We start from the raw sequence: 13,911 nt of genomic DNA, 5'->3' as shown, positions 1-13,911 counted from the left end.
AGACAAAATTTGACTTAGAAATATCGGCTAAGGTAAAAAAAACAAACACACCACCTCTTGTAACTGTTGTTCTTCGAGATGTGTTGCTCAAGTCCATTCCATTCTAGGTGTGTGTGTGCCCACATGTGCGGTCATTGGAGATTTTTACCTGAGCGGTATCCATAGGGCCGCCCGTTGTGCTCCCCTGAGTGTCACACCCATGCGCTGGCATGTCAGGCGCCACAGGCCCTACGCCCTCTCAATTCCTTCTTGCCGACAACTCCAACAGAAAGTCAGGAGGGTGGGCAATGGAATGGACATGAGCAACACATCTCAAAGAACAACAGTTACAAAAGATAGGTAACCGTTTTTTCTTCTTCGAGTACTTGCTCATGTCAATTCCATTCTAGGTGACTCACAAGCAGTATCAATGGAGGTGGGCTCAGAGTTCAAAGCCTTGCATCTTTCAGCACAGCTCGGCCAAAGCCAGCATCATCTTGAGCTTGTTGGGTCAGTGTGTAATGTGATGCGAACATGTGGACGGACAACCAGAGAGCGGCTCTACAGATCTCTTGGATCGCCATCAGGGACACCTTTGCCAGCTCTTAGCAGTACCGGATGCGGACTGTAATCCAGGGTGAGATTCTCTGAGCAGACACCGGACGACCTTTCATCCTGTCTGTCACAGTAATGAACAACAACTGCGTTGACTTACGGAACTGCTTCATTCTATCTATGTAAAATGCCAACGCCCTCCTGACGTCCAGGGTGCGAAGCCTGCATTCCTCATCAGATGCATGGGGCTTCGGACAGAAGACCAGTAACTATATGTCCTGACCAGTATGAAACTGAGAAATGACCTTGGGCAGAAACACCGAACGCGGGCGCAGCTGGACCGTGTTCTTCTAGAAGATCATATAAGACAGCTCAGAGATGAGTGCCCTGATCTCAGACATCCATTATGGCAACCAGGAACAAAACCTTCAGGGAGAGAAGCAGCAGGAAGCAGGAAGCCACACGCTCAAAGGGAGGTCCGACAAGCCTTCACAGCACAAAATTCAGGTCCCGAGGCAGGGGGAGAGGGGAGGATCCCGGATGTGTGGATAGAGGCATTCCAGACCCTTCAAAAAACATGCTGTCATAGGCTGGGCGAAGAGAGACTTGCCCTGGAATGGAGGACACAATGCCAAAATGGTGGACAGGTGGACCTTGATCAAAGAGATGGACAACCCCTAGAGTTTGAGATGCAGCAGATAATCCAATATGTCCTGCAGCGAAGCCTACTCAGCCCTAAGATGCGTCGCTCCGAGGCCCAGCACTCGAACCTTTTCCATTTAGCCAGGTAGGCTGCCCTGGTGGAGGATTTCTGCTACCCAACAAGACCTGTTGGACACAGGTTGAGCATGCCCACTCGTCCGTGCTTAGCCATGCAGTAGCCAAGCTGTCAAGTGCAGCACTGCCAGGTTTGGATGAAGAGGAGTGCCATGGTTCTGAGACAGCAGATACAGCCAAAGAGACAGCGGAAGAGGCGTGGCTGCCAAAAGGCTCAGCAACGTGCCGAACCAGTGCTGACGGGCCATGCGGGAGCTACCAGGATAACCGTCACTCTGTCCTGCTTTACCTTCACAAGGACCCTGTGGCACTGGCGGGAAGGAATACATCAGTGCTCCCAACCATGGAATAAAAAAGGACGTCCAGAAGGGAACCTCTGTCCAGACCCCAAATCAAACTTAACACGTGACACTTTCTGTTCTGCCTGGATGCGAACAGGTCCTGGGGGAGTCCACGACCTCTAGAAGATTATGTTGACCATCTCTGGATGGAGTGACCATTTGTGGCAAGATGAGAAGGTCCTGCTGAGGTGATCCGCCAAGACGTTCCTGGTGCCTGGCAGGTGGCTGGCGACCAGATGAATGGCATGCTGCACACAAAAGTCCCAAAAGCTGAGCACCTCTTGACAAAGGGCTGAGGACCTGGCAACGCCCTGTCTGTTGATGTAATACATCGTGGCGCCATTGTCCGTCAGGACCTGTACCACCTTGCCTTTCAGGTGGGGCAAGAAAGCCTGGCAGGCGAGGTGAACCACCCTGAGCTCCCTGATGTTGATATGGAGGGTGAGACTGTCCCACAGCCAGTGGCTGTGGGTGCTTAACTCGTCCAGATGGGCCTCCCAGCCCAGATCCAAATCGTCGGGAGACCAGGTTCAAGCAACAGAGACAGAGCTGTGAAGGGAACTCCCTGCAGCACCGACTTGGGATCCAATCACCACTGCAAGGACAACAGGATATGGTTCGGCACCCTGACCTCCCAGTCCAACCTGGGTCTGCTGGGGATATAGACCGAGGCCAGCCATGCTTGCAGAGGTCATAAATGGAGCCAGCATGGGCGACCACTTGGCCCATCAGACATAGGCAGGTGTGGGCTGCAGAGAACAGGTGGTTCTTTAAATGGGAGATCAAGTACGACATGGCCTGAAAACACACTTCCAGAAGGAAGGCCCTGGCTCGCATGGAGTCGAGGACCTTCCTTATGAATTCTATGTGCTGGACTGGCATTAATGCGGACTTTTTAATGTTTATTAGCAAGCCCAAATCGTGACAAGTCGAACTCACCAGATTGAGGCTCCTCTGCACCTGCTCCTGAGACCTGCCCTTGATAAGCCAGTCATCAAGATACAGGAAAATCTGGACCCCTCAATGTCTCATTTAAGTCACCACTGGAGCCAGGCCTTTTGAGAACACCATTGGGGCCAAAGATAAGTCAAAGGGCAGCACCATGAACTGAAAATCGTGCCTGCTCACTATGAAGCCGAAAAAAACGTCTGTGACCCAGGAATATGGAAATAACCATCCGGTAAATTGAGAGCGGTGTACTAATCTCCTGGAGGAGATGATGGAACCCAGGGAAACGTCAAATTCTTGAGAGACTTGTGAGGCAACACAGGTCCAGGATGGGTCTGAGGACTCCTTTTGCTTTCAGGATTAAGTAGTACTAGGAGTAGAACACTTTCCCTTTCGTGTCCTCCTCTACTGCCCCCAGCCACATAAGGAGTTGCTCGTGAGAAGGATCCCTGAAGAGGGACAGGGAAAAGGGGCTGTGGGAGGGAGTGGTGGCCGAAAATTGCAGGGTTTAGCCCTGAGATACTATGTACAGTATCCAGAGGTCCGAGGTGACCCACGACCAGGCCGAACGGTAGGGGTGAAGGTGGTTGAGGAAAAGGAACGGTGGATCTGGGGAATTGGCTGGGTCGTCGCTCTTGAGCGCCATCAAAATGAGCACTTCTGCCCTCCGGACAATTCGCTAGGCCAGGCTGCGCAAGTGAGCGGGAGGCAGAATGGAGGCGATGACTAAACCCAGTGTCTCTGTCCCTTCTTCTAGCAGACCCTGGATGAGACTGCCACAGCCATGGCAGTGGAGGCGGCCAGAACCGTGCCGAATGGAGCTCGGTGCCGGGAGTGCACGTTGCACCAATGCCGAGACAGCTCAGAGGCCGGATGGAGGGCGGACTCCATCAGAAAAGCCTGAAGTCGAATGTCCCGCTCTTGCTGCATGCTGGGCCGAAAGTTTCTGCAGATACGGCACTTCTCTTATGTGCGCCTCCCCCCCAAGCTGGGAGTCACTAATAGGCATAGGCCTGTTCAAGCTCTGTGTAGGGCTTGAACCCCAGAGACCGGAGCATGCCCACCAGGGGCAAAGTCCCCTCTGGGACTCTAACTACTAACAACTAGACACTTAACAGGTACTTAACACTAACTACTGAAGAATTAATTCTATACAAGGCCTTAAGGAATGAAGTCCAAAGGAGAAAAAAAACTGATAGCCCTTGCTAAGCAAGGAAAAGCGCACCAACTAACCACCATGGGCAGTAAGAAGGACCTGAGAGGGGATAGGGCCAATGGTGCCTGATATACCAGCGCCTGGGCGCAACACTCAAGGGGACGCCACAGCTGGCCCTATGGTTACTGCTAAGGCGAAAATCTCCGATGACCGCGCACGTGGGTGCGCACACACCTAGAATGGAAACGACATGAGCAAGCACTCCAAGAACAAGCAAGTGGGTTTTTATATACCTTTCAACTTCTCTCAATAGGTCACAATGCATCAAAAAGGGAACAAGCCAATTCCTGTACAAGTTAAAACTAACTTATGATTTTCTAGCTTTTTAAAAAGCTTTCCCTCTCACTCTCCTCCACAAAGGAGTCCTACACAATTCTTGTAATTTTTTTCTACCATCTTCTAATGTTCGTTTGATAATACCAGCCTTCTTGGCAAGGCTTCAACAACCAAGTCAATGCTATCTACTTTCAACCTTAACGCCAGCTTAGAAGTTTTATGTATGGAGAGTTAAGCTATTTTTTGAAGGACAGGAGGGATTAAGATCTCTCTGGGAGATAAGAGATCAGAAGCAGAAGTAAAGAATGGTATCACTAAAACTGACTGGTTTTAGACCTCTCAAAAGATAATATTTTGATGTTTCGTATATTACCACCGATTCCCCAAAACATTACTTATTTTACATTAATTTATTTCTGTTTTATTAGAAAATCATAAAACACAGAAACTGTCATACCAAACAGACCAGCAGTCCTGTCTCTTAACATTGACTAGTAAAGACAATGACCTTGCTTTAGAGAGCTTATTCTAATGACCATAAATACATGAATTAAAAATACAGGAAGAACTCATTATCTGGCAAGAGGAAAAGAGGAAGGGAAGAGTACCTAAATATGGCTATGATTTTTCTATTGCTCAAGAAACTACATGAAAAAATAAGATTTCAAGAAGGAGTCTGCACAGTGTAAGGGGCATAGGGCAAAATACAAGGCATAGTGGAATAGTGTGGGAAGAAGTGCCAACATCTTATGTGGACAGATAAGAAATGACTTTGAAGAACAAGAGCTGGCAGAGCACAGACTTCAGTAAGAGTAATGGGGGAGACGAGATGTTGATGGCAAAAAACCTGGGACCACCATTCGATTACTTCACTTTCCTTCCAGAGGCTACCGCAGCCTTGAACATTTGATATATAGTACAGAAAATATACAGCTTTTGTTAAATTGCTCATTATATTCCTATAATACAAAAAGATTTCATTTAATACTCATACTAATTAAACTGAAAAAATATTATACTGGTTTATCTTCCAATTACTACGAATGTTGATCTGTACTAGGAGAAACACGAGGAATGTAATCATAGAAGAACGCCTTTAAGCAGAACTTGTCTATAACTTCATGATTTTCAAAAGGTACATCTGAATAAAAAACCAAAGTCTTTTGAACATGAATATTTTGACTATCAACATGAAATAATAATTTAGTAAAATATCAATCTGAAAACAGAAATGTCATACTCCTGCATTTTCTGTATTTTTAATTTCATTTCATTTTGATTGAACACTAACATGCTACTCTGTAGTAGTTTAAGACACTGAACCTGCAAAGAAAATCAATTTCAACTAGATTTGGATTTCACAAAGATACAAGGAAGGGTCTGTGCACTGGACCTCTCTAAAGGATCACGGCCCACGGCAGCAGCCAATTGCAACAAACTGATCACTTATCCAAGTTAATGTGAAAGAGATAAACAGGTATGAAAACTTTAATGAAGAACTTTGTCAAAAAGATGGCAATTCAGGAAAGAAAAACTTTGTTTAGAGTACAGCAGTGGAGATTGTAAAATAGGTACAAAATGGCAAACAAGGAGCTATTTCAGTAGGAGTTCTGAATCAATAAGGGCTGCAGGATCAGGACTTTAGGAGAGAGCTAAATCCACAGCAGTTGTGTGTGTTTAACAGCTGCATGACTGAGCCCCTGAACAATGTTCAAGATTAAGTGAAAAACTTGCTAATTAACTCGTCTAGATTTGTATGGACCTAAACCTATATATTCATCTAAATGAACTAAATAAAAAATAAAAATGCATCTTAAATATTTGTACTTTGAGATTAAGCAACAAAAATATTTATAGATTTAAAATGCACAGTTCTATTAAATGGAATTTTATTTTAAAGAAGGCATTTCTCTTCATCTTCAGGGTTTTATTTTAACTACTCAATCAGTTGTTAATGTGGTTAGAGTAATATAGCTAATATTTCTGAACTGTGAGACTGATTGCAAGTAAAAGATGTTATCCCCAGTCAATTTACTTAATTCCATAAAGATACTCAAAATAAAGTGTGAGACTGTCTCACTCAAATAGAATTAAAAAAAAAAAAAACACCCTGTAAAACAGTTCTGAAACTCAAAATATCTGGGGTGAAATTCTGGCCTCACTGAAGTCACAAAGAGTTCTGCCATTGCCTCGAATGGAGCAAAGATGTTAATCCTTGCATCTAAGCAGAAAGTCACAACTGAATTTTACAATAATTAGGATTTCAGACAAACTTTGTTTTTCAACTGTTACATAAAATATAACTGGTAAAATTATCACGTAAATGTAAGAACTAAACACTGCAGTTTGTATTTCTTGATTTTTTAAATAATCTATACAATAAACTTTTGTAAATGTAATTTAAATGTTTGGATTAATTTTGTAAGTGGGTCTATAGATAATCTGTACATTCTGTATCTAGGATATAGAATATATAGCAATGCTATATTGTGTACATATTATACATTATGCACTTCTATTAACAATTGGTGAGAGTAAACATGTAGCGAAAGAAGCCCCATAGACTTTCAGTGCAGATTAATCCATTGTCCGAATTCAAAACATCAATCTAGTATCACAGTATTTATGTAAAATACATTAATCTTTCTTATTACAAAAGAACAAATCAGATGTCAGTGTTGTTTCCAAGTATGTCTGTAAAAGCATTTTTACAGGAAAAAAATCATTTAAAAATTGCACCAAGTGTTACTTGTAATTTCCTCCCCCTATATTTTCTGGCTACGGTGGTGTGACAGTTCCGTTTGTTTCTCCTTGATGAAAACCCGCCCCATTGGTTCACTCCACTTCCCTGCAAGCCAACCGCCCTCCCCCCTTCGACTCAACAGTAAATAGAAACTTTTTAAAATTATACTTTCACAGCATGAGTTTTTTATGCAGATCCAATTTTGTTTCAGTGGAGTCAGAACTAACATCATGCATACGTTTCAAACATAAAAATCTATATATCAACATGACAAATGGCAGAGGATATAAAAAAACCAAGAATTTTAAAGACTAACATAAGGAAAGTACATATTACTAGTTTCTTACATTATCCTTCCCCCACCTCCCCATACATTTGTTCTATTCAAAGTATCTACTACAAATATAACTGAGAAAAACACTATCAAGAAGAATAATTAACTTACACAACTTCATTTCACAGGACAGAAAGTTCCTCATAAAATTTCTGAAAAAACTAGTCCAGGTGACATCTAGCCATGGTAATCTTACAGTTGGATCCTTTAGCTCAAATATTTGACACCTACAATTTTCTTATGCATGGCTTTACTTTTTAAAAATCTTCACTTAAAAATAGGAATTTTCTAAAGAAAAGCCAACAATGCCTTATGATTTTAACACTCCAGATACAACATTCTGTATAGCTATCACTCACACATTCTAAACTTATAGTCATATCACTTTTGCTTCATAGAAAGGAAAGGCGTTAGATGGAAAATTAATACAAAGTAAAAAGGCATGGGATAAATATAAAATAAAAAGTCAGAGAGAGTATAATGATGGCTGCTGATGGGGCGGGATTCATGTTTATGTCCTATAAAGAAATGTAATGTAGATTCACCAGTGGTCTTTTCAGAGGAAGTGAGTTGTTTGTCTCCCCTAGTGGATGCAAGGGAAAGATAATAGGAAGCAAGCATAACAAAAAAAAAACATTTTTTTTTTTTGAGAGAAAGAGAGAGGTCTGTACTGCAGCAATAAAAATTTGAGAAGCAATCTCAATAATAAAGGACTGTCAGCAACAAACCAATAACTTTCCTAAATCATAACTGCACTTGGTTCAACTGTGAGGAAAAAATGCTGAAGTGTTGAAATAATTTAAATGATTAAAGAATTATTTAAAGTAAATGTATATTAAAATGTCTGTTGTATCATCTGTATTATCTTCCAATATTTCTGCCCACCAATATGTAAGTTTTGTAATATTTACCTGTATCCAAGCGCTTTACAGGGGACTCATCATCAACCTCAGAATCTCCACATGCACTTCTTGATCTTTTCCTTGGCTGCAGAAGAGTCTCCAACCTTGGAAGGACTACAGACAAAAAGGTTTTGGTCCCTAGCTGTGGAGAAGTTGGCTGGGTTTCAGTGTTCTTTGCAGACTTTGGGGGGCTTATACTTTTTGATTTGCAGAAGAGAATGGATGTACGTCTGTTTACATCAGTTGATGACTCAGCTACAGCAGAAACAGTCGACTCATTGAGATTACTGTCAAGTAAGTGTTCTGGAGTGTGTCCATTTATTTCTTTCTGAATGGAAGTGCTATATAATTCATTATCAAATTTTACTCTTTTGTAAAGCTTACTCTGCTCTGGATTGAGTTCTACTGGTTTGAGGGTTGGTGGTTCTGAATTAGTCTCCAAGTTTGAAGGAAGAGGTAATGCATCTGATGGTTCAAGTTTAGGGGGAGATTTATCTCCTGAAAAAATTATAAATAGAGTGTGATTTTTGAAAACTGGTAGTTATAAAATCTATTATAACACTCACTATAAATGTTCAGCTCATCAAATAATTGTTGTTTGGAAACAAACCATAACATTTTAAATACATAAACGTTTGGCTAGCAACAACCTATCCTAGTTAGTAGTGCCTAGTTTTATACTGGGATTCTAACAAAATAGGTGTTTACATTTAGTGTTAAAAATTTAAACCTGGGCAGGTATTTTTACCTTACATGCAATGGTATTTAAAAACTTAGGTACAAGAACTTTTTACAGAAAAGTAGAGTAGCAGATGATTTGTATCTGGTAATGCAAGTATTTCACCATTAACATTAAAGTCTGAATAAAATACATTTTCCTAATTTAAATATTCATCTTACCTGTTTACATTAATTTAAATAAGAAAAGCATTTTTAAAGCAGATAAAGCCATTTTTAAAAATTGAATTTATAGCTTAACCTATCAAAATTAACCGTAATAGCGGGCTATAAACTATTACCAAATTCACAAATTGGAAAGTTCTGCAAAGCTGCTTTACAGTTATGGGTACCAGTTTTAAATTTTAAAACGTATAGTTACTGACAAATGCTTGGCAAAGACATCTTTGCAGCCATTACAGGAGAAATCAGAAAAACCACCCCTCTACCAATTTTTCTTTCCCCCTATCCAACCCAAATGTCAATTCTGACTTCTGTTTTGTTTTTCTTTTCTTTCAATTTCATGGTGTAGAATGGCAAGACACACATTGTGGATGTTTAGATAAAACTAGCACTAGAAAATGCTCTTTAACACAAATGACAGAAGAAAAAATTCTGCTCTACAGAATTCAATAAAACAAGCAAAAATTACCCAACCCACAGTTTGCAACAGATAAGTGTACAAATTATTCATCTTTCCTCTATACTCCTTTAAAAAAAAAAAAGCCCATGTTGAGACGTCTACCTGCTTTCTCTACAGATATATTGCTACACTAACAAAATGAAAAGGCTATATCTTTACAAGTGAGCATTTATGCAATCAAATGTAACTTGTTGCACCACAAAAATAATCGTTGGTGTAGAACACAAAAAGGATCAAACATATTTAACTAATCTCATGCAGATTTAAGTTTACATACGTTTACTGCACATAAACCAGCCAGAAAGTCTGGAATTCTATTGACTTAAATGATAATTCATTAGTTTGTCATTGTTTATCTACAGCAGTATGGTAAGTGCTTTCTATACACTCAAAAAGGACCACCTTTCCTCTGACTAGTTCACAATCTATGCATTAGTAATGAAACACCTAAAATGTTAAAATCTCAGCCCTGGTCTACACTACGAGTTTAGGTCGAATTTAGCAGCATTAGATCAATTTAACCCTGCACCTGTCCACACAACGAAGCCATTTTTGTTGACTTAAAGAGCTCTTAAAATCAACTTCTGTACTCCCCAACGAGGGGATTAGCACTGAAATCGCCATTGCCGGGTCGAATCTGGGGTAGTGTGGACTCAATTCGACGGTATTGGCCTCCGGGAGCTATCCCAGAGTGCTCCATTGTGACCGCTCTGGACAGCACTCTCAACTCAGATGCACTAGCCGGGTACACAGGAAAAGCCCCAGGAACTTTTGAATTTCATTTCCTGTTTGGCCACCGTGGCGAGCTCATCAGCACAGGTGACCACGCAGTCCCAGAATCGCAAAAGAGCTCCAGCATGGACCAAACGGGAGGTACTGGATCTGATCGCTGTATGGGGAGACGAATCCGTGCTCTCAGAACTCCGTTCCAAAAGACAAAATGCCAAAATATTTGCAAAAATCTCCAAGGGCATGATCGACAGAGGCTACAACAGGGACCCGCAGCAGAAAATTAAGGAGCTCAGGCAAGCCTACCAAAAAAACAAAGAGGCAAATGGTCGCTCTGGGTCAGAGCCTCAGACATACCGCTTCTATGATGAGCTGCATGCAATTCGGGGGCGGCCTACCCCTACCACACCCCTGTCCGTGGACACCTGAAGGGGGGAGTCTCATGCAAAAGGGATGAGGATTTGGGGGACGAGGAAGATGAGGAGGAGGAGGATAGCGCACAGGAGGCAAGCAGAGAAACCGTTCTTCCCGACAGCCAGGAACTGTTTATCACCCTGGAACCAATACCCTCCCAACCCTCCCAAGGGGGGCTCCTGGACCATGAAGCTGGAGAAGGCGCCTCTGGTGAGTGTACCTTTGTAAATATAATACACGGTTTAAAAGCAAGCGTGTTTAATGATTAATTTGCCCTGAAGACTTGGGATGCACTCGCGGCCAGTACAGCTACTGGAAAAGTCTGTTAATGTGTCTGGGGATGGGGCGGAAATCCTCCGGGGACATCTCCATGAAGGTCTCCTTAAAGTACTCCCAAAGCCTTTGCAAAAGGTTTCTGGGGAGGGCAGCCTTATTCCATCCTCCATGGTAGGACACTTTACCATGGCAGGCCAGTAGCACGTAGTCTGGAATCATTGCATAAGAAAGCATGGCAGCGTATGTTCCCGGTGTTCGCTGGCATTCAAGCAACATCCGTTCTTTATATCTCTGTGTTATCCTCAGGAGAGTGATCATCCCACAGAATTGGGGGGGAGGAAGGGGGGTTAGTTGGATTTGTGCTGCACTTTAACCCAAAAACCACAGCCCCTCCTTTTAAATGGCCAACTCAACGGGTGCTTGGTATGGGAAAGGAGGGCACTGAGATTTGAAACCATTCCCAAGTTATGAAGGTTGAAGAAGCCGAAAGACTGTGGCTTACCATGGCTGCCTGCAAGCCGAATTCTGTTGCCTGGCCCTGCGTGTGTGATCTCTCACATCAAACCAGCAGGCCCTCAATATAAGAGGCAAAATGCGACCTTGCACATGTGCTATGTAATGTTAACAGCTTGCTTCATTGTGAAAGAGTCTACCCATTCTTCTCTAAAATGTGTCTTTTTAAATACTCCTCTCCCTTTTTTCCCTCCTGCATCTGCAAATGTTTCAACACGCCCCCCATCATCTCCGTCCCAGAGGCTAGTGCAGATAAGAAGGTGGAAAAAAAAGCACTCATGGTGAAATGTTCTCAGCTCATGCAATCCTCCCACACTGAAATAGCTCAGCAGAATGCGTGGAGGCAGACAATGTCAGAGTTCAGGAAAGCAGACAGAAAAGACGAGCGCGATGAGAGGTGGAGGCAGCGCGATGAGAGGAGGCAGGATGCAATGCTGAGGCTACTGGGGGATCAAACTGACATGCTCTGGTGTCTGGTGGAGCTGCAGGAAAAGTAGCAGGAGCACGGACCCCTGCTGCAGCCTGTGTAACCGCTCACCCTCCTCCTGAATTTCCATAGCCTCTTCACTCAGACCCCCCAAGAACACGGGGGGGGGGGTGGGGAAGGACTGTGCTCCAGGCACCCAACCACACCATCCCAGAGGACTGCCCAAGCAACAGAAGGCTGGCATTCAAGTTTTGAAGTGCAGTGTGGCCTTGTCCTTCCCTCCTCCCGTCATCCACCACCCCACCTGGTGCTTTCCTCTTCCCCCACCCCTCCCAGGATACCTTGGCAGTTATCCCCCTATGTGTGTGATGAATTAATAAATAATGCATGATTTTGAAACAACAATGACTTTATTGCCTCTGCAAGCAGTGATCGAAGGGGGGAGGGCGGTTGGCTTACAGGCAAGTAGAGTGAACCAAGGGGGCGGGTTTTCATCAAGGAGAACAAACAGAACTCTCCTACCATAGCCTGGCCAGTCATGAAACTGGTTTTCAAAGCTTCTCTGATGCGCACCGCGCCCTGCTGTACTATTCTAATCGCCCTGGTGTCTGGCTGCGCATAATCAGCAGCCAGACGATTTGCCTCAACCTTCCACCCCACCATAAATGTCTCCCCCTTACTCTCACAGAGATTGTGGAGCACACAGCAAGCAGCAATAACAATGAGAATATTGGTTTCACTGAAGTCTAACCGAGTCGGTAAACTGCACCAGCGTGCTTTTAATCGTCCAAATGCACATTCTACCACCATTCTGCACTTGCTCAGCCTATAGTTGAACAGCTACTGACTACTGTCCAGGGTGCCTGCGTATGGTTTCATGAGCCATGGCATTAAGGGGTAGGCTGGGTCCCCAAGGAGAACTGTAGGCATTTCAACATCCCCAACGGTTATTTTCTGGTCTGGAAAGTGAATCCCTTGCTGCAGCTGTTCATACATACCAGAGTTCCTGAAGATGCAAGTGTCATGTACCTTTCCCGGCCATCCCACGTTGATGTTGGTGAAACGTCCCTTGTGATCGACCAGTGCTTGCAGCACCATTGAAAAGTACCCCTTGTGGTTTATGTACTAGCTGCCAAGGTGGTCCGGTCCCAAGATAGGGATATGCGATCCGTCTATCGCCCCACCACAGTTAGGGAATCCCATTGTAGCAAAGCCATCCACTATGACCTGCACATTTCAGAGTCACTACCCTTGATAGCAGCAGCTCAGTGATTGCATTGGCTACTTGCATCACAGCAGCCCCCACAGTAGATTTGCCCACTCCAAACTGATTCCCAACTGACCAGTAGCTGTATGGCACTGCAAGCTTCCAGAGGGCTATCGCCACTCACTTGTGAACTGTGAGGGCTGTTCTCATCTTGGTATTCTTGTGCTTCACGACAGGGGAAAGCAAGTCACAAAGTTCCATGAAAGTGCCCTTACGCATGTGAAAGTTTTACAGCCACTGGGAATCACCCCAGACCTAAAACACTATGCGGTTCCACCAGTCTGTGCTTTTTTCCTGGGCCCAGAATCGGCGTTCCATGGCATGAGCCTGCCCCGTTGCCACCAGGATGTCCAAATTGCCGGGGCCTGTGCTTTGAGAGACGTCTGTGTCCATGTCCTCATCACTCTCATCACCACGCTGCCGTCGCCTCTTCACCTGCTTTTGCAAGTTCTGGTTCTGCACATACTGCAGGATAATGTGCGAGGTGTTTACAATGCTCATAATTGCTGCGGTGATCTGAGCGGGCTCCATGCTTGCCGTGGTATGGCGTCTGCAGGAGAGCAGAGTTGCAGCGGAAGCGGTGGCTGATGATGGATGCCACGAGAATAGATATTTATAGAGAACGACAAGAGGACCTGCAAGGTGGATTCATGGGAGCAGGAGAGTGGAGTTGCAGCAGAAGCAGTGGAGGATTACTGTTAGCACCACACACATTTCCCAAGGAAGAACATGTACCGGGGAGCCCACGACAGACAACATGGAGAAATTCGCTATTGAGACAATAGCAGCAGAGCAGAGTTGCAGCAGAAGCAGTGGAGGACGACAGTTAGCAGTCCTAGTGCACCGTCTGCTGC

General features: G+C 43.9%; 1 protein-coding gene across 7 annotated transcripts in view; it reads right to left on the bottom strand.

The window, feature by feature from the left end:
• BRD1 (bromodomain containing 1) overlaps positions 1-13,911 on the bottom strand; it is a 106,533-nt gene that overhangs the window by 39,106 nt on the left and 53,516 nt on the right. For 5 of the 7 annotated variants that reach the window (XM_048836233.2, XM_048836229.2, XM_048836227.2 and 2 more), the window contains one exon: positions 8,081-8,569. The exons of 1 other annotated variant lie outside the window; for it this stretch is intronic. In XM_048836233.2, coding sequence (XP_048692190.1) covers positions 8,081-8,569 — 489 coding nt within the window. The remainder of the gene's footprint in view (positions 1-8,080; positions 8,570-13,911) is intronic. One more of the 7 variants, XM_048836228.2, reaches the window with a different exon arrangement.

The sequence above is a fragment of the Caretta caretta genome, chromosome 1, assembly GCF_965140235.1.
Source record: "Caretta caretta isolate rCarCar2 chromosome 1, rCarCar1.hap1, whole genome shotgun sequence".
Taxonomy (NCBI): Eukaryota; Metazoa; Chordata; order Testudines; family Cheloniidae; genus Caretta; species Caretta caretta.
Note: the sequence above shows the minus strand (reverse complement) of the source record. Positions and strands in the feature narration are given on the sequence as shown.